At 43.9% G+C, this 26,476-nt stretch overlaps 1 protein-coding gene across 6 annotated transcripts in view; it reads left to right on the forward strand.

Moving 5' to 3' along the window:
* The window catches only part of zzz3 (zinc finger, ZZ-type containing 3), a 113,428-nt gene that overhangs the window by 28,660 nt on the left and 58,292 nt on the right, over positions 1 to 26,476 (forward strand). For 4 of the 6 annotated variants that reach the window (XM_078560717.1, XM_078560718.1, XM_078560716.1 and 1 more), the window contains exon 2: positions 22,428 to 23,971. In XM_078560717.1, coding sequence (XP_078416843.1) covers positions 22,491 to 23,971 — 1,481 coding nt within the window. In that variant the 5' untranslated portion in view covers positions 22,428 to 22,490. The remainder of the gene's footprint in view (positions 1 to 22,427; positions 23,972 to 26,476) is intronic. The other 2 variants (XM_078560722.1, XM_078560720.1) reach the window with 1 other exon arrangement.

The following is a 26,476-nucleotide window of genomic DNA, read 5'->3' on the forward strand; positions in this document are numbered from 1 at the left end:
TTAGTATCTTCTACTGTGAAGATTGAAGCAAAGTATTTATTCAATTCCTTTGCTGTTCCCCATAATTATTTCCCCCACCTTATTCTCTAAGGGGCCTATGTTCACTTTGGCCTCTCTCTTCCTTTTTATATATTTAAAGAAGTTCTTATTGTCCATTTTTATATTACTTGCTGGTTTACCCTCAAGTTCATTTCCTCCCTCTTGATTTTTTTTGGTCATCTTTTGTTGGTTTTTAAAACTTTCCCAATCCTCTGGCTTACCATTAATATTTGCCACATTGTATGTTTTTTCTTTCAATTTGACACTGTCCTTAATTTCCTTGGTTAACCATGGTTGGTTTACCCCCTTCCTTGAACCCTTCTTCCTCACTGGGATATATCTTTTTGAGAGACATGAACTATTTTCTTAAATGTCTGCCATTGTTCACCGACCGTCTTACAAAAGTGGAGTTTTTTTGTTCAGGAAAATGTTTAATTTTCACTTCCCTTCCCCATACCATTTGACTGGTCTGCAACTGTAAAAGTTCTCCATAGCTTTACTGAAATGCTGCTGTTGAGTAACTTGGGGGACAGGAATTTTGGGATCTGAGATTAGGACTGACTCCTTTGTTTATAAATGATGGACAAATGCGATATTTGTCTCTGCACTAATAGTATTATATACAAGTCTTTGTATGGTGTTCTCTCATCCTACAAACCTCTGACTTCTTTAGAATGCTCCTGGTCACAAAACTAGCTTAGCAGAAAATGTATTAGTTAATTGTGAACTTTGTAAGCCGTCTCCTTAAAGCTGCCTATGCTGTTAATTGGCATGCACGCATATAAAACAATTATGCAAGACAACCGCCACATTCCAAAACCAAAAGACCTGTATCACTCGCATAAGGCTGGTATCGATATATAAAAGCTTCTGTCTACCAAAATTGTCAGCTGATGCCCGCAGGTAGTTTTTCTCTGCCACCTTTCTCATTTCAACTTGCAGTTTCCTGTGGACTGTTGCTCTACCTCTCCAATACTGATATTGAATGCTCCCTTCCGTATGAAGCCCTGGCTCTGAGTGATTTTAATTCTCTTCTCTTCCTGGGCCATCTCTGATGTTTAAATCAGCAGCAGTGCTTGTATTGATATGGGAGGAAAAGTTGCTGCTTAAGTATCAAGGCGCTTTTTACATGAATATTATTTAGGAGTAAGAGTTGATAGGAATGCATTGGCATGGTGTTGCTGTGTTTGTAGGGATTTGGACTCTGTACTAAACCCCAGAGTAAGAAAATTCTTGTTGAGGAATAACTATATTGGCAAAAAAGACAATCACGAATTTAAAATGCAAACTGCCAAGTTTTATTAGACAATAAAGATTGATACTTAACATTTTGTTAGTTGAGGCATGGCATGATACACAAGTTCAACTTGTGTCAGCCTGACTTTCCCATGAATCCCAGGACTTCTGGGGTGGTGGTCTTGCTTCCTTGAACCTGGTCTCTTGACACATGACATCCTTTGAGATTTTAGCTTAGCCAAATGAACTCTTAAGACTTAAACGCTACTGGACCCTTTTCCAACCCACAGCTTCCAGTCCACCTTAAACTGCTGAAACTACACACTTCACAGCTGCCTACTGAGTGTTCTCTCTCTCTCTCTCTCTCTCTCTCTCTCTCTCTCTCTTTCCTTTGTGGAAACAACTTTCTAACAAAGACTGTGACTTTCCAAAAATGATTAAGATTGTACTTTACTACTGGTTCTTCCAAGCTAGAATTTAACTGACTGAACAATTTCTTGGCAGCCAAGTGGTTATACGTTTTCTATGCACTCTCTCTTAAAGCAATTACTTTACCCCTGGCAATCCTGTCTGCTGGATCCACTGATCCCTAATGCTGGATTCTTATGGCAATCCTCAGCTCTGTGACAGTTACTTTAGTCACTAACTAAGCCTGATATTGTGTTCTTGTAGCAACCCCTCAGCCTGTGACAAATACCCATCTACTGTCAATGACCTACACTAACCCCCTAGCCCTACCCCAGTGAGTGCTCTCCCGGCAAGTGTTCTACTCCTAATTTCCTCTCCTGACGATTGCCCTCCCAACAAGTATCCTGTGACAAATGCTAACCTTTCGCAAGTGCAAAGACCTCTGTGATGCACCCTTTTTTTAATACCCTTTTTGCAGGTAGCTTTGCCAACATTTAGCCCAAGTATATGCACCTGAATTAATGCGACTAACGACTTCTAACCCAATATTTGCAACCCTGACCAATGGGAAGAGTACTCCTAGTGTCCCCACAACACCCTAAGCTTAATTTGTATCCCTAACCAGAGGCTCTCAGAACATTCTAGGCCCAAGACCATTCTTCTAGCTAATCAGCTTTGCAGCCCATGGCTTACCTTCTAACTGATAAAGTATAAATTATATCTTTGAGCGGAAGCCCTGGAACATCTAGTCCTCAAGCCACCCTCCTGGCCAATCAGCATTGTAGCTTTGGCTTCTCTTTACTGTTGAGCTAGACTTGCTGGAGCCCAAATGTACAAATGTATCTTAGTTATAACTTCAGTTCACGCCCAGGCAATCTTTCTTAAAGCTATATAACTGTATGTGGCACTTAAAGAGATGCCAATTTTAAGACTTTTTTTTAACAACATTCCCCAAAATTCATGAATCATCCCAATAATGCATACAAATTAAGACTATGCCTCATTAAGCTTATGTACAGTACAATTTGATAATTGAAGCCTTATTAATTACACAAATGTGCCATTGTGGTGAAGCCAAACGGTGTCCTTGGTGGAATTGTTCCATCCGGAGAGAACCTGAAAGTGAGGTTATGGGGTCGAAATATGACTAGTGTAACACGATGCCTCATGGCTTGAGGTTAAAAGTGGTAGATAAATTTCCAGATCTAATGCCGGTATTTAATGGTAGTAGCTAAAATCATATGTCAAAACCTGAAGCCAACTATTTCCACGTTAAGGAACTGACATTAAACTCAAAATTCATCCTCATTTGTTCAATGCATGAAGCCTTAAAAGCCCAATTCTGATTGTTTAAGGTGAACTAGAATGTGTAACACTGGGAAGTAAGAGAATAAGCTGCATTCCCCCTGGTTATAAAAACAAAAAGCTAAAAGCTACTGCGGATGCTGGAAATCCAAAACAAAACAAAAACAGAATTACCTGGAAAAACTCAGCAAGTCTGGCAGCATCGGCGGAGAAGAAATCAGTTAACGTTTCGAGCCTTCATGGCCCTTCGGCAGAACTGCAGCATAGTTTCAACAAGGGAGAAATATAAATTGGTTTAAGGTGGGTGGGGTGGGGTGGGGGGGTGGCGGGGGGAAGAGACACATTGAGGGTGTGGTGTGAGCACCTTACGTCACATCAACAATTTCCAGTTCCCTGGCCCCAACCGCTTCCTCTTCACCATGGATGTCCAATCCCTCTACACCTCCATCCCCCACCAGGATGGTCTGAGGGCCCTTAGCTTCTTCCTTGAACAGAGGCCCCAACAATCCCCATCCACCACTACTCTCCTCCGTCTGGCTGAACTTGTTCTCACACTGAACAATTTCTCCTTTAACTCCTCTCACTTCCTCCAAATAAAAGGTGTGGCTATGGGTACCCGCATGGGCCCCAGCTATGCCTGTCTCTTTATGGGGTATGTGGAACATTCCTTGTTCCAGTCCTACTCCGGCCCCCTCCCACAACTCTTTCTCCGGTACATCGATGATTACTTCGGTGCTGCTTCATGCTCTCGTTGGGACCTGGAAAAATTTATTATTTTTGCTTCCAATCTCCACCCCTCCATCATCTTCACATGGTCCATCTCTGACACTTCTCTTCCCTTCCTTGACCTCTCTGTCACAATTTCTGATGATAGACTGTCCACCAATATCCATTACAAGCCTACCGACTCCCACAGCTACCTCGACTACAGCTCCTCACACCCCGCTTCCTGTAAAGACTCCATCCCATTCTCTCAGTTCCTTCGCCTCCGTCGCATCTGTTCTGATGACGCTACCTTCAAAAACAGCTCCTCTGACATGTCCTCCTTCTTCCTTAACCGAGGTTTTCCATCCACGGTCGTTGACAGGGCCCTCAACCGTGTCCGGCCCATATCCCGTGCATCCTCCCTCACGACTTCTCCTCCTTCCCAGAAACATGATAGGGTCCCCCTTGTCCTCACTTATCACCCCACCAGCCTCCGCATTCAAAGGATCATCCTCCGCCATTTCCGCCAACTCCAGCATGATGCCACCACCAAACACCTCTTCCCTTCACCCCCCTTGACGGCATTCCGTAGGGATCGTTCCCTCCGGGACACCCTGGTCCACTCCTCCATCACCCCCTACTCCTCGACCCCCACTTATGGCACCTCCCCATGCCCACGCAGAAGATGCAACACCTGCCCCTTCACTTCCTCTCTCCTCACCGTCCAAGGGCCCAAACACTCCTTTCAAGTGAAGCAGCATTTCACTTGCATTTCCCCTAACTTAGTCTACTGCATTCGTTGCTCCCAATGCGGTCTCCTCTACATTGGAGAGACCAAACGCAAACTGGGCGACCGTTTTGCGGAACACCTGCGGTCTGTCCGCAAGAAAGACCCAAACCTCCCTGTCGCTTGCCATTTTAACACTCCACCCTGTTCTCTTGCCAACATGTCTGTCCTTGGCTTGCTGCATTGTTCCAGTGAAGCCCAACGCAAACTGGAGGAACAGCACCTCATCTTCCGACTAGGCACTTTACAGCCCTCTGGGCTGAATATTGAATTCAACAACTTTAGATCTTAAACTCCCCCTCCCCCCATCCCCACCCCGTTTCTTTCCCCCCCCCCCACCCGCTTTTTTTTCAATAATTTATATAGATTCTTCTTTCCCCACCTATTTCCATTATTTTTAAATCTAAAACTAAAACCTTTAGTCTTTCCACCCCACCCCCACTAGAGCTGTACTTTGAATATCCTGTTTTCCATTCTTAATTAGCACTTTTCTCAGACAAAGACCACCACCTTCAACACCTCTTTGACCCTTTTGTCTGTGACATCTTTTGATTATCTGCTCACACCACACCCTCAATGTGTCTCTCCACCCCGCCCCCCCCACCCACCTTAAACCAATTTATATTTCTCCCTTGTTGAAACTATGCTGCAGTTCTGCCGAAGGGCCATGAAGGCTCGAAACGTTAACTGATTTCTTCTCCGCCGATGCTGCCAGACTTGCTGAGTTTTTCCAGGTAATTCTGTTTTTGTTTTGTTCCTCCTGGTTATGGTGTGCTGTTAATTGCAATCTAGGGCAAACCTTTGTCTTTCTTGTATGAACAACCTGCAGAGCATTACATGTGTAAGGAAGAGAAGCAGACAGGATGGAGCTCAAAACTGAGATTGCTAGATGTTTGTGAGATAAGGGATACAGAACCAAAGCAGATAATTGCAGTTGAATTACAGATCTGTCATGGTCTAATTGAATGCCTGGGGGGTGGTGGTGAGAGGGGGAGGGGTGGAATGCTGAATGACCTACTCCTGTTCCTATGAATTAGTATTTGCCAATATTTCAAAAGCTGCTAATAACCAATCTAGGTATCCTGATTTAGGATTTGTTCACCAATGAGGCAACATTATTAGGAACAAAAACAAAAATACCTGGAAAAACTCAGCAGATCTGGCGGCATCAGTGGAGAAGAGCACAGTTGACGTTTCGAGTCCTCATGACCCTTCAACAGAACTAAGTAAAAATAGGAAAGGGGTGAAATATAAGCTGGTTTAAGGTGGGGGGGGCGGGGGGGGGGGGGGAGAGTTGGGACAAGAAGAGCTGGGTAAAGGGCAAGTGATAGATGGAGATAGCCAAAAGATGTCACAGACAAAAGGACAAAGAGGTGTTAAAGGTGGTGATATTATCTAAAGGAATGAGCTAATTAAGGGTAGAAAGCAGGACAAGCAAGGTACAGATAGCCCTAGTGGGGGTGGGGTGGGGTGAAGGAATCTAAAAAGGCTAAAAGGTAGAGATAAAACAATGGATGGAAATACATGTAAAAATAATGGAAATAGGTGGGAAAAGAAAAATCTATATAAATTATTGGAAAAAACAAAAAGGAGGGGGAAAAAACGGAAAGAGGTTGGGGATGGAGGAGAGAGTTTTAGATTCCTTCACCCCACCCCCACTAGGGCTGTCTGTACCTTGTTTGTCCTGCTTTCTACCCTTAATTAGCACATTCCTTTAGATAAAATCACCACCTTCAACACCTCTTTGTCCTTTTGTCTGTGACATCTTTTGGTTATATCCACCTATCACTGGCCCTTTACCTAGCTCTTCTTGTCCCAACCCCACCCCCCCAACCCCTTAAACCAGCTTATATTTCACTCCTTTCCTATTTTTACTTAGTTCTGTTGAAGGGTCATGAGGACTCGAAACGTCAACTGTGCTCTTCTCCGCTGATGCTGCCAGACCTGCTGAGTTTTTCCAGGTATTTTTGTTTTTGTTTTTGTTTTGAATTTCCAGCATCCGTAGTTCTTTGCTTTTATTAGGAACAGTTCAGTTCTGTTGAAGAGTCATACGGACTGGAAACGTTAACTGTGTTCCTCTCCGCAGATGCTGCCAGATCTGCTGAGTTTTTCCAGGTATTTTTATTTTTGTTTTTTATTATTAGGAACAGCCCGTTGCAAATGTCTGGCCCTCAAAATCCAACAGATAAGGAATTGAAATGCATTTAGGACTGTGGTGACCTGGATTAATAGGGTTTGTAGGCCGTAATTTGGTCCCTTTTGTCGTGTGCTTTTGTACTGGAGCTACCTGGCTTAGATCGGACAGTGTCTTATTTATACTTGGCCTCTAATCATGTTCCCAGTCCAGGAAATTGCTGTATGCATGTGTATTTGCATGCACAAAGCTCTGCTTGCAGTCACCAAGCAACACAGGATCTTTGAGAGTCTTGCACCATTCTCTTTTGAAGCCTGATTTGGGACTTGTATTCAGAATATCGACACCACTGTGTCAGCCCAGGTGAAGTGGGACTTGTGGCAGGACTTCCAAACAGCCTGTTTTACAGTAAACAGCAAAACAATTTACCGAGTCCATTATTAAAGAGCCTGTATGAACTACAGCAAACTGAGTTCAGCAACTTCCCCCGATAAAAGCAGGATGGATTTCTCCAGTAAAATGCAGCAAGTGGAAGATATTTACATGATACAAATTAATTATTTCTCTAAAAAATGTAGTGAATGCTGGCTGGTTACATAATGCAATGTGGGTAAAACCAATCCCAGTCACTTGCAGCAGTGCAGGCTCCAGTGTGACTGATGACAGAATTACCAGATCATCTTCAATCTGGCAGGAAATAGCATGTAACTGTGTGCACTATAACTCTGTTAGGAAGGTCAATTTGTAAATCTGCTTTGGGAGGTCATGTGTTCTACATACTAAAATCCTTCATGTCAATCCAAAGAGATTTTAAATTTTTTCAGCCTTGTTAGCAATGGCTTGAAAACCTTGACTAGAGAGTTAGGTGAAATGTTTGAGATATTTTAGCCCTTCATTGAGAATTTATTTTTCTTTCTAAAGTTCCGGCATTTGAGCTGGAGGTGGTGATAGCGAGAGATGGAGATCCTGAGGTAAACTAGAATGAATGAATGAAGGTTGTTTTTGCTTGTCCACATGAAGTGAAACCATCCAGCTGTATAATTATAGGCTTGCCTGTGTTGTGTTTGGAGAAAGCATTTACGTTTCATTGCACTTAAGGCATTACAGAATGCAGAGTGATAACTCGAGCTAGATTGCTGAGGTTCTGTGGGTGGTAGTTGTTGGGCTGTTTTAATGTGATGTGTTTGTACTTTGTAAAGGAGAAGAAATGCCAGGCATATGTAATCAGATTTATTTCAAGACAGGAAAGAGAAAACATGCAGTGAAAATGAAAAGTGCTTGGAATTTGGTAATGAAGAAAAAACAACTGACAAAATGGGTGGTCCAAAAGAGGGCTGACTGATTCCTTCCTATTTTTGCGGCTGCCTTCAGTCTCGTAAGATGATGGTTTGCACAATGGTGGTCAACTCCATGTTAAACATTGGTGTGGCTCAGAAGCCCCACACTGGCTTGGCAGTCTCTGCCACATTTGCTGCAGAGGAAGACACTGGGCTGAGAAGGTGCATGATTCATTGGCCTCTGTTTTCTCTGGGCCCTCCTGTCAGCCAGCTGGGCTTTTTGGTTTCTGCCCTTCTCTTCCAGTGTTCCCAAACAATCAGCCTTTAGAGGCCACGGCTGTCAGCAACTGTCTCCCAATTGTCAGATGTTCACCATCTTCATATCTCACTTGCAGTTGTCCTTGTAGCGCAGGTATGGATGCCTAGGAGATCGTGACCTAGTAGCCATTTCGCTGTACAGAAGGTCTTTTGAGTGTACGGCCATCATCCATCCAATGAACATTGTTGAGCTAGCACAGGCATCGTTGGCTTAGCAATAAGTGTATGCTGATGAAATTAGCACGCTAAGGATCTCTTTGTTGGTGACCTTGTCCTGCCAAGAGATGCCGAGGATACATCTGAGACAGCGAAGGTTTTTTTAATTCATTCACGGGATGTGGGCTTCGCTGGCTGGGTCAGCATTTATTGCTCATTGCTAGTTGCCCTTGAGAAGGTGGTGGTGAGCTGTCTTCTTTAACCGCTGCAGTCCATGTGGTGTAGGTACACCCACAGTGCTGTTAGAAAGGGAGTTTCAGGATTTTGACAGCGACAGTGAAGGAACTGCAATATATTTCCAAGTCAGGATGATGAGTGACTTGGAGGGGAACTTCCAGGTGGCGGTGTTCCCATGTGTCTGCTGCCCTTGTCCTTCTAGATGGTAGTGGTCATGGGTTTGTAAGGTGCTGTGGAAGGAGCCTTGGTGAATTCCTGCAGTGCACCTTGTAAATGGTAACGAAAACAAAAAATGCTGGAAAAACTCAGCAGGTCTGACAGCATCTGTGGAGAGACAGAAACAGAGATAACATTTCGAGTCTGTATGACTCTTCAGATCTAAAGGGAGGTAGAGATGTGGTGAAATATATACTGATTAAGTGGGGTGGAACCGGTGAAGCTGGATAGAAGGCCAACGATAGGTGGAGGCAAAGGAGAGATGGCAAAAGATGTCATGAACAAAAGGTCAAAGAATTGTTAATGGTGGTTGTACTGGCTAAAGGAGGTGCTAATGGTGACATTAAGAAAGCGAAATGTGATAATGGGCGGACCAGGGTAAGCCCTCTGGAAAGTGACAGATGGCCCTAGGGGTGGGGTGGGAGAAGAGAGATCGAAAATAGGCTGAAAGCTCAGAATAAAACAATGAATGAAAATGGAAATAAATTTTAAAAATAATAATAATGAAAATAAGTGAGAAAAAAATTAATGAAAATTAAAAAAAAAAATGAATATGGAAAAAAGGGGGATGAAAAAGGGGGGGTGGGGATGGAGGAGAGAGTTCATGGTCTGAAATTGTTGAACTCAATATTAAGTCTGGAAGGCTGTAAAGTGCCTAGTCAGAAGATGAGGTGCTGTTCCTCCAGTTTGCATTGAGCTTCACTGGAACATTGCAGCAGGCCAAGGACGGACATGGCATGAGAGCAGGATGGGGTGTTGAAATGGCAAGCGACAGGAGGGTCTGGGTCATGCTTGCGGACAGACTGAAGGTGTTCCGCAAAGCGGTCACCCAGTCTGCGTTTGGTCTCTTCAGTGTAGAGGAGACCGCATTGGGAGCAGTGAATGCAGTAGACCAAATTGAGGGAAGTGCAAGTGAAGCGCTGCTTCACTTGAAAGCAGTGTTTGGTGAAGAGGGGGGAAGTAATGGGGCAGGTGTAAATGGTACGCGCTGCTGCTACTGTGCATCGGTGGTGGAGGGAGTGAATGTTTGTGGACGTGGCGCCAATCAAGCGAGCTGCTTTGTCCTAAACGATGTCAAGCTTCTTCAGTGTTGTGGGAGCTGCACTGATCCAGGCAAGTGAGGAGTATTCCATCATACTCCTGACTTGTACCTTGTAGATGGTGGACAGGCTTTGGGGAGTCAGGAGGTGAGTTACTTGTCGCACGATTTCTAGCCTCTGACCGGCTCTTGTAGCCACAGTATTTATATGGCTAGTCCAGTTCAGTTTCTGGTCAATGGTGTAACCCCCAGGATGTTGAATGTTGTCCGGGTCTCACCACTGTAGAGGAGTGCGCTGAGGACGCAGGCCTGGTAGACTTGCAGTTTGGTCTTCTCATTAAAGATTGCTGTTGTTCCACACACTGTTACTCAGCTTGGACATAACAGCTGCAGCTTTTGTAATGTGCGATGATTTCAGCATCGAGTGACAGATTGCTGGTGATTGTGGAACCTAGATATGTGAAGTTATCAACAGTCTCCAGCATCACATTGTCAACACTGATAAATAGTCGTATGGCAACTTCCTGGACCATGACATTCGTCTTCCTGGTGCTGGTGGTCAAACCAAACTCTTTACAGGTATGAGAGGGAGTGTCCATTTGCTGCTGAAGGTGTTCCTCATGCTAGTGTAGCACCTTCAGCATATTGCAACTCTCTGATGAGGACTTGACACACCTTTGCTTGGGTCTCAGGCAAGCAAGGCTGAGCAGATTTCTCAGTTCTGGTATGTAAGAACGTTTTCTGCATATGGGCTGAAGGCCAGCTGCAAAGAGAAGGATTTGTCAGAGTGTTAGTGCCAGAATACAATCCTGTTTGATCCCACTGTGGATCACAAAGGCTTCCGATGCTGCCCTGTCATAGCCGACCTTACCCATCACATTGTCATAGAAAGAGGAGATCACATTGAGCAACTTTGGTGGGCGGCCAGTTTTCTCCAGCAGCTTCAATAGATCACCTCTGCTGACATAGTCGAATGCCTTGGTGAGATCGATGAAGGCAGTATATAGTGAGTCTCCTTTGTTCGCAACTTTTTTCTTGCAGCTGTCGGACTGGGACAATCATGTCAATTGTAGATCTTCCAGTTCTGAAACCACACAGTGATTCAGGGTAAATGTGTCCAGCCAGGACCTGCAGTCTGACATGGGCAACACTGGCAAATATTTTTCCCACAATGCTCAGCAGGGCAATGCCTCGATAGTTGTTGCAATCACTGCGGTTGCCCTTCTTCTTGTACAGGATCACAATCTTTGTATCATGCAGCTCTTCCACGATGGGCAGGCTTTCTATGGTGTCTAGAGCTTCCTCGGTGACAGTGTTCTCCCTAGGTTACAACTCGAGGCAGTTTTCCACCCATCTCTCCAACAGTTAATTGCAGTCGGTGATGACCTCCCCTGCCTTTGTTTTCTGTGGAACCGTTTTCTTTGCTGTTGGACCTGTTGCCTTTTTGGTCCCTTCATACGTGCCCTATCATTCCCTGTGTTGAAGGACATCTGGATATTCCAGCAAAGTTTTGTCCAGTAGTCGTTGGCACACAGCCTAGCCATCTGTTACTTCGAGCAGCTCTTAATGCATGCAGAGTCTTCTCACTCAGATCTCTCGTGTAGCTAATGAGAGCGGACTGCTTGGCTTCAATGACAGGTTCCACCACTATAATGTTAGCCTCTAAGCAATCAGCATTTTTCTGTTCTCGCTTCCCATTTGTTGAGAGTGCGTAATTGTAGATGGTGTCTCCATGTTCTGTATCGCTTCTGCACTCTGTGGAACGCTGAAGAGCACCTCGTCAATTGAGTTGAGGAGCTGTTGGTTTTTATCTGGGTAAGCAGTATTCCTGACCTCGATACAAAGATGGCACTACTTTGAATGAAAAACTTCGAGGGTTGCATCCTCATCCAAGTACACACCGGGGAGTGATCTGTATTGCAGACGATGCTGTTATAGTTGAGAGTGCTGTTCAGAGAGCCATGTCTGGTGATGATCAGATCCAGCTGTTGTCAATGCTTTGGCCGTGGATGTCTCCAGGAGACTTTGTAGCATGGTTTGTTCTGAATGAAGGTGTTAGTTACTTAAAGCTTATGGTAGCAGCAAGGATTAAGTAGTCTCTGTCCTTTCTCATTTACCTTTTCCTGGGCCATGGTGTTTGAGGCACGAGGGCCATGCCTCATGGTCTATGCCCACTCTTGAGTTGAAATCCCTCAGTAGGTAAAGATGTTCTGACTTTAGGGATTCTGCTGATGGCAGAGCCAAACTCCTGATAAAGCTGGCCTTAACTCAAAACAGGGCCAATTAACCTCAGAAGTAGAGGGGAAGAGGACATGTTTTGAATTATTTGTGGGAGTGGTTCTGTCATCGAGAGTTCCTTACAGCGATGCCTGCATCTTGCCCTCAGGTTTTCTCTGAACTCTTTCCCCTACCAGGTGAACATGTAATGTTTTTCCGTCAGTGATCCGTTCTCAACTAGCCAGGTCTCTTGCAGGGAAGCTATGTCAATGTTCAGCCTATCAAGTTCCATGTCGATCATGGCTGTCTTGCATGCGTAATCAACTAGCTGCAAGTTCTGTCAATCCCGTGCACATGATTACAGCTTACTAATGGAGGAATTGGCATCTCCTTGTTTGTTTGCTTGGTGCAATGAATTTGATCCACTTGTTGATTAGAGACTAAGCCCAGTGAAGCAGATGCACTGTGGTGGGTCAGCACCTTGGGAATCAGGACTGTCTGATTTGAGGTGGACAATGGCTAACCAGTGGGACATGATGGTCCTTTCCACCATTTGAGACAGCCTGTAGCACCCATTCTCTGTGCCAATTGAGTTGGGCTTATCACTCAAACTGCTGTCTCCTGTGTTATGTTAACACTCTACAGCAAAACTGGAGTGTCCCCTCCAGGGTGCAAACCGTGGCAAAATTTAAAGTGACCCCGGGCTGCCCAGATGTTAGGATCCCCCTTTTGACCTTCCTGTTTAAGCCCATAGGAATGTAAAGCGCTTGGTTGCAGGAGCTGTTGGATAGATGACATATTTAGTCATTGGTCTGCATTTGGGCTCCACTCCAGATTTTTTTGTCAGGGTTTAGTCCCTTAACCTTCATGTGTCCTGAGATATCCACAAAGTTATATTCGCCCATTGCCGGGGGTTTGATTCATGAGTGCCGGGGTGTGTCCGGATGCCAGTGGACCTGCACGCTGCATGTCTGGGGGCCAAACTTCCTCCACTTCCTCTGAAGTTTTAGCCTGGGGCAATGTGGGACCCAGCTTGTGGGTGCCGCCACAAGGAAGGCACACCTGAGGACTTGCTCTTGGAGAGGCTGTGTACTGACAGGGCGAGACTTATCTATTTGGCTCGCGTTTTCACATTGTTGTTAGCCAGCGGTGTAGGCTGTAACTGAGAAGCACACTAGCATACAAAAAGCAGAAAGCATGCTAACTCTCTTTACCCTACACACTAGACGCATCACATCGACCTGTTGTGTGTCTGACCTATAGGTGCAAAGGTTTTCAAACTTGAGACCCTGAAGGGGATCAGAAATATCAGATTTCTCTCCCATCTGTTGGTAATTTTCTTTCTCCTGTACTGGATTTAACAATTACATAATTATTAGAGCACTCAAGGAGGCCATTCGGCCCATCGTGTCTACACCGGCTCTGAGCATTTCACCTCGCGCCATTTTCTTGCCTTTTCTCCATAACCCTGCAGATTATTTCTTTTCAAATAATCACCTACCTACTTCTTGAATGCCTCAATTAAACCTGCCTCCACCACACTGTCAGGCAGTGTACTCCAGATCCTAACCACTTGCTATATGAAAAAGTTTTTTTTACTTGTTTCTTTTGCCAGTTATTTTAAATCTGTGCCCTCTTGTTCTCGATCCTTTCATGAGTGGGAACAGTTTCTCCCTACCTGCTCTGTCTTCTTCTAATGTTTACTAATAAAACTATGAAATAACTGTTTACTTTGGGTAGTCAACACTGTCTTTTTGGGCGATTACAGGGGAAGCTCAATTATCAATGTTTGTGGGGTGTATTCAGGAGTACGTCCATTCCTTACAAGGGAGTTCCTTGGATTGTCAGTAGTTGCCAGGGGTTTTTTGGCACATAAATTTTTGGAAACCCTGCTATCGAGACTACTGCTGGATCTAAGCACACAACAAACACAGCAAAAAGAGGGCGGCACACCAAATAACCAGCACTTCACTAAAGCATAATAAATGTGAGAGATTTTTGTAGTTGTCCACTCGATTGAAAACCTCCAACTCCCAATTATAGATTTTGTCCGTCCAAATTTTGGCTGTGTCTGGCGAGAACATTTTGAGTTGAATTACTTGGCGCTGGTAAGACTTGTCACTGGTGAGCAGTTTCATATAACGGGTTAAGAGTATTGCACGTTGTTAAAGCACTAACGCAAACAAAGTTGCATTTATTGTTGGGCCTTTAATACAGCAAAATGTTCCAAAGTCTTTTACAGAGCCATAGAGGAGCAGAGGAACAGGGATAGGCCTTTAGCTCCCCCTGCCCCCAGCCTGTTCTGCCATTCAACACGATCTTGGTTGATCTGTGACACGACTACATATACAGTAATTCCCCGCTTGATGTTGTGGTTGCATTCCTGAAAAGTTTAAATGAAACCACGTTCCCTGAACCAGATTACACCAATGTAAAACTTTTAGTTCGATTCTGTAGGAACTTTCCCTTCAGCTAAATAAAACATAAAAACATTTTACCCTGTAAGTTTAAATACTGTACATTGTTAAATTACTGTATTCATAAATGAAATAACTTTTATATTTTCAAATTTATTTTATTTTAAAGAAATATTCTAACTCTCTGTAACTTGCCTCCCACTCGCCGCCGCCGCCTCTCCCGCTCGCCGACCCTCTTGCTTGCCGCTTCCCTTTGCCGAGCCCTCGCTTTAAGCGAGCGCTCAGGAGATGAGCAGCAAAAGGCAGGAAGCGACCTATGGAGTGAGAGGGGCTTCGAGATGTAGGTTCGTGGAGGTAAGTTGCAAGTTGGAGAAGCGGCGAGCAGGAAGGTCAGCGAGTGGGAGAGGCTACTCCAAAATGGCACCGATTGGGTCATGCCACCTTACCTGGCTCGTAACAACGTTAATGCCAATCCACAATGCTAAACATGAAATTCAGCTCCATTAAAAATACAGTGTTGAATCGTAATGACTTAAAACAGGACAGCTTAAAGTGAGGACTTAATTCTGGCAAAGGCAGGTACATTAACTGCTGTTGCGACAGAGATTTCCAAGTTCCTACCACCGTTTGTGCGTAGATGTGTTTCCTAACTTCACCCCCGAAAGGCCTGGCTTAGGCCAGAATTGGAGGAGTGGAGGTATCTTGAAGGATTGTGGGGCTCGTGGATGACCATTTTATAATCAGGGCTTTGATTAACCGGAAGCCAACGTAGATCAGCAGGTACAGGGGTGGTGATGGGTGAAGAGGACTTGGCCCAAGTAACGGCACAGGCAACAGTTTGGTTGACGTCAGGTTTACTCAGGAGAATGTGGGAGGCTGGCCAGGAGGTGGCATAGTCGAGGTGACCAAGACATGTGTGAGGATTTCATTATACGGACTGTGGCAGGGGCGGGGTTTAGGCGATGTTACAGTACTGGAAATAGGCGGTCTTAGTGAGGCCGCAGAAATGTGGTTGGAAACTCATCTCGGTCATATGACACCAAGATTTCGAACAGTCTGGTTCAGCCTCACACAATTTCCAGAGCTGGAAATTCCAGAGATGGAGTTGGCGGCTAGGGAACAGAATTTGTGTTGGACCCCAAGGACAATGGCTTTTGTCTTCCCAGTGTTTAGTTGGAGGAAGTTTCTGCTCATCTAGTACTTTATGCTGGACAACCAGTCTGACAGCTTAGAGGCAGTGGAGGAGTCGAGAGAGGTGAATTCTTCCGTTGGATCCATTTGTATTCCTGTTCCCTTCTGCAAACCTTATATCTGCCCGTAGCCTCTGACACTGGCTTATTCTTTTGTTCTCCACTCTCCCCACATTGGTCATTCTGTCACTCACTATGCTGCCATGCAATGGAGCTCCCTCCACAGCTCCTAGACCTACCTTTCAAACTCCTTGGAGATACCTCTCTTCAGTGTTTCAGTCCCTTGCCCTCTCTCCCTCCTGCTCCATATCCACTGCACTCTTGAAGCATCTACATGAAGCGTGTTCTAGAGATGTACGCTGTTAAAAGACTGGTGCACTCCGTTATGGTGCTGTGCCTTTTTCGTGCTTGCCATGTTGCTTTGTTCATAACTAGCTGCAGACAAATGTTAACGCAAAGCAGTTTTCTTTTTTGAAAACTTAATTTTGTGAATTTTGGAAACGGGGAGAAAAGTATTATGTGGTTTTGTGACTGCTGTATTCTGATGCAAAGAATTGAGGTGGGGGGGAAGAAGAAAGAGAATTCTATGCAACATGGAAGGAGCTAACTGATGCTCTCCGAACCTTGTTCAATAGTTAATCGTGATATAACATCAGCTACTCAAAGTTTTTTTTCATATATTTCCCAGCAAACACAATTCTAAAATGCATTGCACAATGGCAGTGTTGATGCAGCTGCACAAACTACTCAGCCCTATTGTTTTCCAGTTTGTTCTCTGTTTAATTTGGGAGGAGCAGTAGTAAACCGTTGGTTTCTCACAATGATTTCTCACGCGAGCATTCCGTTCAGGGATGGCCACAACAGAACAAGCAGAGAGGCAGGAAGAGCAAGCCTGAGGACTCTTGTCTTGCCTGGTGGAAGAATGAAGTGTGAGAGCAGGGTGCTTGCTGATCCTCTCTTGAGAATGGGAGGTGGGGCAACCAAAAGTAAAACTTCTGAGGGAAGTGGATCTTTGTTGCAAAAAACTCTTCCCATCTCTTGTAATTCATTGCTTTCTAAAGACTTGTAGTCGCCCCTCAGCTCACTAGGAGACGAGAATCGTTTTCGGAAAGGTCTTGTTATTGAACAGGTGTTTTGAAAGGAAGAAAAGACTTGCATTTGTATAACACCTTTCACGTTCTCAGGATGTCCCAAAGCACTTCACAACCAACAAAGTGCTTTTTAAAGTGTAATCACTCTACTAATGTGGGAGACAGACAAGGTGCCACAGTGACCAGATAATCTGCTTTATCAACGTTAGGAGGGATGCTTTGGGGTTTTGTATGAGAGTCATGTCCCTCAGGGTCACAAATTAAATCAAGCAGACAACATCCATCTGCTTCATCCGTGCCAACTGCATGAGCATGCTTCATAAGTCCTGCCACCTCGCCTGGCACTTTAGTCGTGTCTCAGCCCCCTATTCCAGTGTAGAATCTGCCAGGGACTGCACAATACTCACATTATGTCATGCTCTAGTTTTCTGAGCCTTGGTTTAATGTCTCGTTCAAAAGACAGCAAATCCCAGAGCGCAGCACACTTAAAATTGCACTGAAGTGCCAGCCTAGATTATATACTGAAATTTCTAGCGCACAACATGAACCTGCAACCTCCTGACTAAGGAGGGGAGAGTACTACCCCCTGAGCCACAGCTGACTCCATGTTTGATAGTTCTTCTCAAATGAAGATGGGGGCAGATATTGGTCTTTTGTATTGATATCTGCTCCCACGTGACTGGCCTTCTGTAGATGGCAGCTCCCTCAACATGCACCTGCTGGATTTGTTTCTTGTGCTGGGAGAAAGGAAGGCCCATTCTTTCTGGATCTTTCTGGTGCGCTGGGGATTTTATCAGGGCTAGCAAACCTACAGATGCCACGGCAGAAGCCTGTTACGGTGATTGACATTGTGAAGCTCAAGGTCATAAATCGTTGCTCTGCACATGTGCTAGCTAAAGTGCTCTGGTCAGCTCAATGCAGATGCGGAATATTAAAACTCCACCCACAGAGCCCCCAGTTCACAGGAGAAGGGCTCAGTTACACCGCAGGCTGTGAAGTTTCGATAGCTTTTGAAAAAGTCTTTCGACTAAAGACCGTATGAATCTTGTACTTTTCAATTGAGGCTGAACCTACAGTTAATTCACATGAATTTTCCCTTTCTTAATTTGGGGTACTGGAATGTACTATGAGCAGGCCACTCTGCCCTTCTATCCTTTTCTGCCATTCCATTTGATCATGGCTGATGTTTGTCAAACCCATTTATCTCCCATATTTCATACTCCTTGATACCCTGATCTGACAGAAATGTTTTAACCCCCTCCTTGACCCCAGCTGGAATCCGCTTATTTATTACAAATCATTGACCAAACCTGAAATATTCTTGGCCAGAATAACTTAGCGGGTTTATCCAGGCAGTAGCTAAGACATCACAGACTCCCTAGATAATCCCCAAGACATCATGACCTTCCTGAGACATTGTACTCCCTTTGATAATCTCACTGGCACAGTGTAGCCTCCCTCAATGACTCCCCGAGACATCAGAAACTCCCTGGATAATTCCCCTGATACATCATACCTCCCTGGATAATCCCACTGAGTCATCGTAGCCTCTACTATACATGTTTTCTAATACAGCACTTTGCAGATACAAGACAGTAGCACTTATTATTCTTGCGTCACTGGTAACAGATTATTTGACAATGTTTCTTTCAATGCAGTGCATGTTCTATTTTGCACGGCTATTGAATTTATGGTTTTTCTAACATTGATTTTTATTGCCACATTCAATTCTAATGTTGCATGGGAAGCAGTAAGCAATTGCCTCAAACTATGCTTATTGAAATGACTAAGAGAGTACTGTTTTAAAAAATTAGCAAGCTACAGCATAGTGTAACAGCATGTTGAAGGTTTACTTCAAGGAATTCAATCACTGTCATTATTACTGCGACACACTGCTTCTTCTGGTGTGCTGTTACTTTCAGGCAAGGAAGACACAGTTGGCAGACCAGAGTACTACTGCTGACTGTGCATTGTGGCAACAAACTTATACCATTCCTTTCATCACTTCTGAATGGTTATATTTCATGTGGTAAGAGTGTGAGACCTCTGCCACAAATTATTTTGATAAGTCACGATAAAAAGATCTATGAAATAAGGACAGGAAACACTGGAGGTGTACACATCAGCTCTGCCAGCGCTTGAAATTATTTGAATTTCTCTTCCTTGTGTTCAAATCCCCCCCCCATTGCCTCGTCTGTTCTCTGTAACTTCCTTTCACCCCATAACCCTCTGAGACCTTTGTGCTTCCCCAATTCTGGCTAACTGTGGATTCCCAATTTCCTTTGCCCCCTATTGACAAGTGTACCCTCAGCCTGGGCCTGAGCTTTGGAATTCACTCCTTAACTCTCTCTGCCTCTCTCCTACTTTAAGATGCTGCTTACACCCTACATCTTCGATCAAGCTTTTGGTCACTTGTCCTATCATTACCTTACGTGGTTTGGTGCAAAAGTTTGTCTGAACACTCCTGTGAAATGCCTTGGGCTGTGTTAAAGGTGCCATATAATACAAAGTTGTGATAGTACCCCAAAAAGAAGTGCTTTTTTTTCAGCTGGAGACCTGTCACTGATGTCTATTTCCAACATCTATTTTTCTTTTGCTTTTTCAAGTCTTAATAATATGCTCCAAGTGTGGCAATCATCTGGTTGGGAACTTTTCAACCCTTGCTTGGTGTGAAAATCAAGCCATGTCAGGCTATTGACTCAATGTGGCCTTAACCTCTCGGCTTTGAACTTCTGTTTACGTGTACGTGCATCCAGCATTACTCTTCATTTATGTGAAAGCTATACTAGAACACATTAGGCACTCATGATCCTGGGATTGTTTATAACTTCAAGACATGAGTATGTTTCCTGTTGCACTACAATGTGGAGCAGTCACCAGACCAGATCCCTGGGATGGTGGGAATGTCCTATTGCGGTTGAGGAGACTGGGCCTATATTTTCTAGAGTTTAGAAGCATGAGAGGTGTTCTCATTTAAGTATACAAAATTCTTACAGGGCTCAACGAAGTAGATTCAGGAAGGATGCTTCCCATGTCTGGGGCTGGTTGGGGGGTACGGGGGTCTAGAACCGGGATGGGGGAGGTGGGGGTGGGTGGGGGTGGTCTCGGAATAAGAGGTAGGCCATTTAGGACTGAAATAAGGAGGAATTTCTTCACTGAGGGTGCTGAATCTTTAGAATTCTCACTCCATAGGGCTGTGGAGGCTCAGTCATTGAGTATGTTCAAGACAGATTGATAGGTTTATAGATATTAAAGATATCAAAGGATATGGGTACAGCGTGGGCAAATGTTGAGGCAGAATGGTGGAACAGGCTTGAGGGGCTGAATGGCCTACTCCTATTTCCTATGTTTCTAATGAGGTGTTTAATTCTTATGTCAGTGCAATGCTAAATAAACATAAGTACTGTTTGCATCCGTAAACGGAATCAAATTTGACTTATTTGCTGTGTAAAGGGTGATCAGTTACAGCAATAAAATCAATAATAAATTGCAAAAAGATTCTGACGCCCTTCATGCCATAAAAAGGGTGTTTTTAACATTGCTGTATTTATGTTGGACATTTGAATAACGTCAAAGATTGTGGATGTTTGTTACATTGGACTCAATGCCCTTAAGGTTTTTTTTTTCTGTTTCTATTTCAGTTGAGAAAATAGTGAGGCGCTTGGTATTTGAAGACTCTTCATGGGAGTCACCTTCCTTTTACAGACTTTCTATAGAATCAGATTTTAGTCATGTATTGTAGTTTTTTTTGTTATGATCTATTGTCATCCATATTGACTGGCAACCGTAAAATTCAATGCATACAGGACTACTTGAGAACATAGCGCGCTTTTATAGTGTTGTGTGTTTGACATGGCGCCTAATGTTGAATTAACTTTAGTGTCCAAGACACTTGCTTTTCTTGTTTTTTGCCTTTTTTGAGCACTTTTGAGGCCAAAGAAGTCCTGTTGAAGCGCAGTTTCTGTTATAAGGTACAAAACACTACAGCCACTTTATGCACAGAGAGCTCCCACAAACAGAAATTGAATAAATTACCAGATATCTGTATTTAGGCAGTGGTTGAGGAATATCTTTTGACCAGGATACGTGGAGCACTCCCCTTCTGAGGTGAGAGTGTGGTGAGAGTGTATCTTTAAAAAAAAATCAGCCAAGCGCAATCTACTAACTCTTGCTATAAAGTGTGCCCATGGGAGAGAAAGTTGGATAAGAATAGATTCCAGTCTAGTAACCCATGGTCAAAGACCCTGAAAATTCTCACATTTGTCACATGACTAATGGCTGCCATGGCAGGTCCTAGAGGATGATTGGCAATCATAGTGCAGCAAGGAGTCAATGCCTTCCGTTGTGGTGAGAATTTCAGAGAGATATGATAAGAATAATGAGGTTGGCTCCATGCAGTGAATTACATTTGACAGTTGTGCTTTTCTGGAAAGACACCTGTTGGAGGGCTAGGAGTACCTTGTAAGGAGGCAAGACTAATATGGGAGAGTTACTGCTGGCGACCTCTCCTCTAACAGGCTGTGGATTCTAGGACAGTTTGAACTTTGAAGATTAAGATTGATAGATCTTTAGGTAGGATATGAACAAATTCAAAGCCAAGGCAGGTAGGTAGAGTTGAGGTACAGATGACCCATGATCTAACTGAATGTTGGAGCAGGCTCATGGGTCCAAATGGTCTGTCTCTATTCCTTTATTGTTCAGTGCCCAGTGTTCCATTGTGCAGTGGCCTGGGAACCGGTCGTCTTGATGCCACCTTGACTGGATGTGGTGTGGGTTGGTGGGAAGGCCTGGACAGGGAAACTGGGAGGAGAGTATTGCACATTTTTTTTTAATTGGCCAGTTACAATGTGTTAATCATTGCACTCCATGGTTCCCAGTCTTACTGTAATCGTATCAGTCTTTGAAACTTCACCAATCATTCCCACACCATCTAGTTATGCCCTTCTTTGCCTTACTCTTGGTCTGCTGCCAGTGACAATCTCCACCTTTCCTTGCACCTGCACAACGTGCCCAGAATATGTCCACTAATCACAATCAGTCTTAGTATTTCTTGGCTTGTGCTGTTTAAAAGGCATCTGATTAGTCATTCTTCTTGTGCAACTAACTTTCAGCATGTCTAGGTAAGCATCGCTGAAATTACAGCCCCCCTTTTCTTTCCTGAGTGTTCAAGGTTCAGCTTTCACGTTTATACAGTTTATACTATTTTCCGTATGTAACGCTCGATCATTTCATGTGTTTGGTTACGATTTAATTTGACAGTTGCACAGAAATCACTTCATGTGGTACCATAGACGTTTACCCTGTTGTGTTGTGATTTTGTCAGCTCTTTGCTTGATCAGTCTAAATAATGACACTCCCCTGCTGTCTCCCAGTATACCGTTGCTCCTCCTCTGCTTCAAACGTTTAACTTCCCTTTAAGAAGTTTAATCATTGTTGCCACAATACTTCCTGTAACAAAGGCAAAGCAGACCATGCGCCAACAGCTCTCTTGTAATAGCTATCCTTCAAATAAGAAAATAATGAACAGCTGAAAACAGGGTTAAACTGTGTCACACATGGCAAAGTCAAATTACAGTTAGATGGCATTTGTGTGTAATTTGTTTCATTTTCTGCATCTAGCCTAACTTTCTCTATTTTTTTTTTTGCATTCTCAAGGTTTTCTTCACTTGATGCTCATGAGGGAATCATGATGGTGATATCTTAGGGATTTGCCATAGTATGGCTACTTTTCGATCCCAGCGTGTTACAAGATCGTCAGTCGGCTCAAATGGTTTGGACGAAAACTTCTGCGGGCGAACCTTGAGGAATCGGAGCATAGTTCACCCGGATGATTCCTCCCCTTTCCCTCAGTTGAGATCGCGGTCGCCAAAAAAGAAACAAGACGCTGTACCGCAACAGAAGGGCATAAACGGCGGGAAGGTTGCCGAATGCAAGCAGCACAACGCTCGTGAGTCCTGGGCGAGCCCTAGAAAGAGGGGACTGTCATGTTCCGAGAAGGATAACCACGAGAAAAAGCCTTTGGACGTTTGTGACCCGATATTGCCCGTTTTCAAACGGGTAAAGCGATGCTCCCGCTCGGAACCTGCGGATGGCCCGGAGGATGCATCGTTGCTTGTTAAAACCGAAAAGGCTTCACTCGAGCGAAAAAGCTCAGCCGCGAACAACGATGGGGACTTGTCGCAACTCAAACGTGCTCGACGCTTTCTTTTACTGGATGATTGTGACAAAAGGGAGATCAAAAAGGTGAAAGATTTGGATGGTGGACGTGACGACTCACCGCTGCTGAAAGAGGTACCCACTCACCAGGCTGCCAATGGGATCAATGAGAAAGATGCTGCTGCTGCTCTGGAGTGCAGTGATTGTGAACCTCTTGATTTGAACAGTAAACCAAAATGTGTTGATGTTGATACATGTGCATCCATTTTACCAACAGAAACTGAAAACAGCAATTCAGGTGGCCGCTCACTGCTGCTTAATGGCAGTAAGGTGGCCACTGTTTCAGAGCCTGATGTGCCTTCTACAGATTCAGAGTGGGAAGACGACAGGACAATAAGTGACTGCCACTCTGTGTCACAACAATCTACCACAATTCTAGCAACTGAAAACCCATTGCAAATCAGGGAATCTGAGGAAGAGGTTGACGTTGTGGGATATAGTTTGTTCCAGCCAAAGGAACAGTGTTTTGAAAATGCCAGTTGCAGTATCGATGCTGCTCGGGATGTTGAACAGATCTCAGGGGTGCCTGACTCTTCTGCAGTGCTGGACTCTGGACTTGGTCCCTTGCTTGAACCTCAAGAACACAGGTATGCACTGAGAACTTCGCCCAGAAGGGCTGCAGTTAACAAGTGCAGCTCTCAAAAGATAAGCTCACCCAACAGGGACAATGGGCAGGTGGAAGACAAATCTCTCAGTCTTAATGAATGTGAAAAGACTGGAGGACCAGTAGTGGCTGCAGAAAATGAGCACTGTGCGAAATTGGAAGAGGGCGACTCTCAGGCAAAGGGAGAGCTGCCTCAGGACAGGGCTGGAGAATGTTTCAGTGGCAATGTGCCCGATTCATTTGCACAGCTTGGCTTGGACAGAGGACACTTGTACACAAGCAGGGAGAGCAGCAGCCAGCAATCTAGAGAAGAGGAGGAGGAAGAACCTGATGTATACTACTTTGAATCAGATCATGTGGCACTGAAACACAACAAAGAGTATGTGTAACCATGGTAACCATGACATCTGTTTTTTTTGTTCCTTGTTTTAAACAATGTCTGGTTTATCTATTTTCACAGTACCTGCTTCTCTCCCTGTCATTTCACAATCTACCTAAAGTCAGCTTTCCTGAGTAAGTATAGGAGGAGCAAAATCTAGTTGGAGTGCTCTGTTGATTGTTACCAATTGTTTGTTTATCACAAGATTTTTTTAGCTCCTACCGTTTACAGGCGGCAGACTGGCATCAAAGAAATTTGTCCACCAGATGGGGTATAACCTGAAGGCTGAGTTCCTGGAGATTGTGGGGCAACATAGCCCTATTGCAAGCAGCATAAAGTGCAGCAGCATGTTACTTCCAAAGATATAGAACCATTTAAAAGTGAAGAATGTGCTATTACAGTGCAGATAACTAGTCTCTGCATCCACCCTGTGGATTGTGCCTAAGAGGAGAGACTCTAATCTTGGCCATTATTACAGAGGTCAGGATATATTTACGGACGTGGTGACTATTGCAGTACAGTGTTGGACCTGTTTTTCTTGGTTTTAGTGTGGCAAATGCCCTGTTATACTAGTATATCCTTGCTGGAATAATGAAGGCCCCCTGAACTAATTAGTATGGATCCAAAGTGTATAATGGCATTCCAGTATTATTTCCTTCGTTTGTACTTGAGGCAAATTCTTTTTCTCAAGCTCTGCCACATAATAAGGCATTAGTTTATAGAATTTGAGGGTTTGTTGGTAGAAAAGTGATGCTTTGAGTAAATCGATGGAAAAGTACATTCTGAGTCAGTTTTTAAAGATTCAACACCTCAATAATGGGTAATTTGAAATGACTATTTTTACACTGAGCCATCCTGCCTTGGTAGCCAAAGCATTGAAGTCGGGGTTTTCACTTGCCAATCAACCAGCAGTGTAGCAGGTGCCTTGTAGTACCCTGACAATATAGATGCTGCGCTGGAAGGAAAGATTTGCGCTTGTATTGTGCCATTCATGTTTTAAAGCGCTTTACACGTTATGAAGTACTTTTTGAAGTGTTGTCATTGTGTAGGAATTGCGGCAGCTACTTAGTGCACAGCAACCTCCCATAAACAGCAATGAGATAATGATCAGGCGATCTGCATTAGTGATGTTAGTTGAGAGTTAAATATTAGCCCAGACACCAGGGGGGAATTCTCCTGCTTTTCTTAAATTAGTGCCATGGGATCTTTTACGTCCACCTTAGATGACTTCCATTTAACATCTCATCCAAAAGCTGACTTGCCCAAAAGTTTATAATCGGTGGTGTATACAGTTTTAGAAACAATAATCAGGGGAAAAAAAATAACAGGTTCTTGGAGAGTTTTGATTTAATTAAGGAGAGTCAGTGCAGATTTATGAAAAGGCAGATTGTATTTGACTAATTTAGTTGAATTTTTTTGCTGAAGTAAGAGGATTGCAGTGGATATTCTTTACATAGATTTCAAGAAAACATTTGACTGCACCACATAAAAAGCTGGTTAACAAAATTGAAGCTTTTGGAATAGGAGGGTCAGCGTCAGCTTATAAAAATCTGGCTTGAGGACACAAAACAGTGAGCCATGGTTTTTCAGAATGGAGGATGGTAGACAGCGATGTTTCTCAAAGATCATTGCTAGGACTACAGTTTTTTTAAAAATATATGAAAGACTTGTATATTGGAATACAGAGTAAAATTTCAGAATTTGCTGATGACACCAAACTTGGGAGGAATGGCAGACACTGAAGGTGATATCAATTGTCTGCAATTGGACATAGATAGGTTAACAGAATGGGTAGACAAGTGGCAGATGGAATTTAATACAGAGAAATGTGAGGTGATGCATTTTGGCACAGTTCTAAAGAGTTTGCAGGGACAGAGTGATCTGGACCTTCATGTGCATAGACCTTTGAACATGGCAGGCCATATTGAGAGTGATGAGCAAAACATGTGGGATCTTGGTTTTCATTGATTGAAGTAGTGAGTACAAAAACAAAGAAGTTATGCCTGCCTCCCTTTAGTTCCGAAGAAAAGTCATATTTGACTTGAAACGTTAACCCTGTTTCTCTGTCTGCACAGATGCTGTTAGGCCTGCTGAGTTTTTCTAGCACAATTCTGTTTTTGATTTAAGTTAAGCTGGACCTTTATAAAGCTCTGGTTAGAGAGAGCCAGCATGGAGTCGACGGGCCAAATGCCTTTCTCCTGTGCTGTAATGAATCTAATGATTTCGGTCAGGTTCTACTAAATTACTATTTTGATATAAATGTGCAGGCAATGGTGAAATCACACTTGAGCCCTTCTTTTGGTTGAGTACTTATTGGCCTGTGACGTGCCAGTACTGTTTTAAAAGTTGGCATTACAAAGTACAAATATTTTGTTTGAGCTTGTCACTGGTGACCATGCACTGTAATTCTCTCTCCTGTTGCTGCTGTGATTGGTATGATTTGAGGTGGTGTCCTACCTACCATCTGTCGGTAAAAAAACTGTTTTCAAACTCCAAAAAAGCTAT

Source organism: Cetorhinus maximus, chromosome 17, assembly GCF_964194155.1.
Source record: "Cetorhinus maximus chromosome 17, sCetMax3.hap1.1, whole genome shotgun sequence".
NCBI classification, from domain to species: domain Eukaryota; kingdom Metazoa; phylum Chordata; class Chondrichthyes; order Lamniformes; family Cetorhinidae; genus Cetorhinus; species Cetorhinus maximus.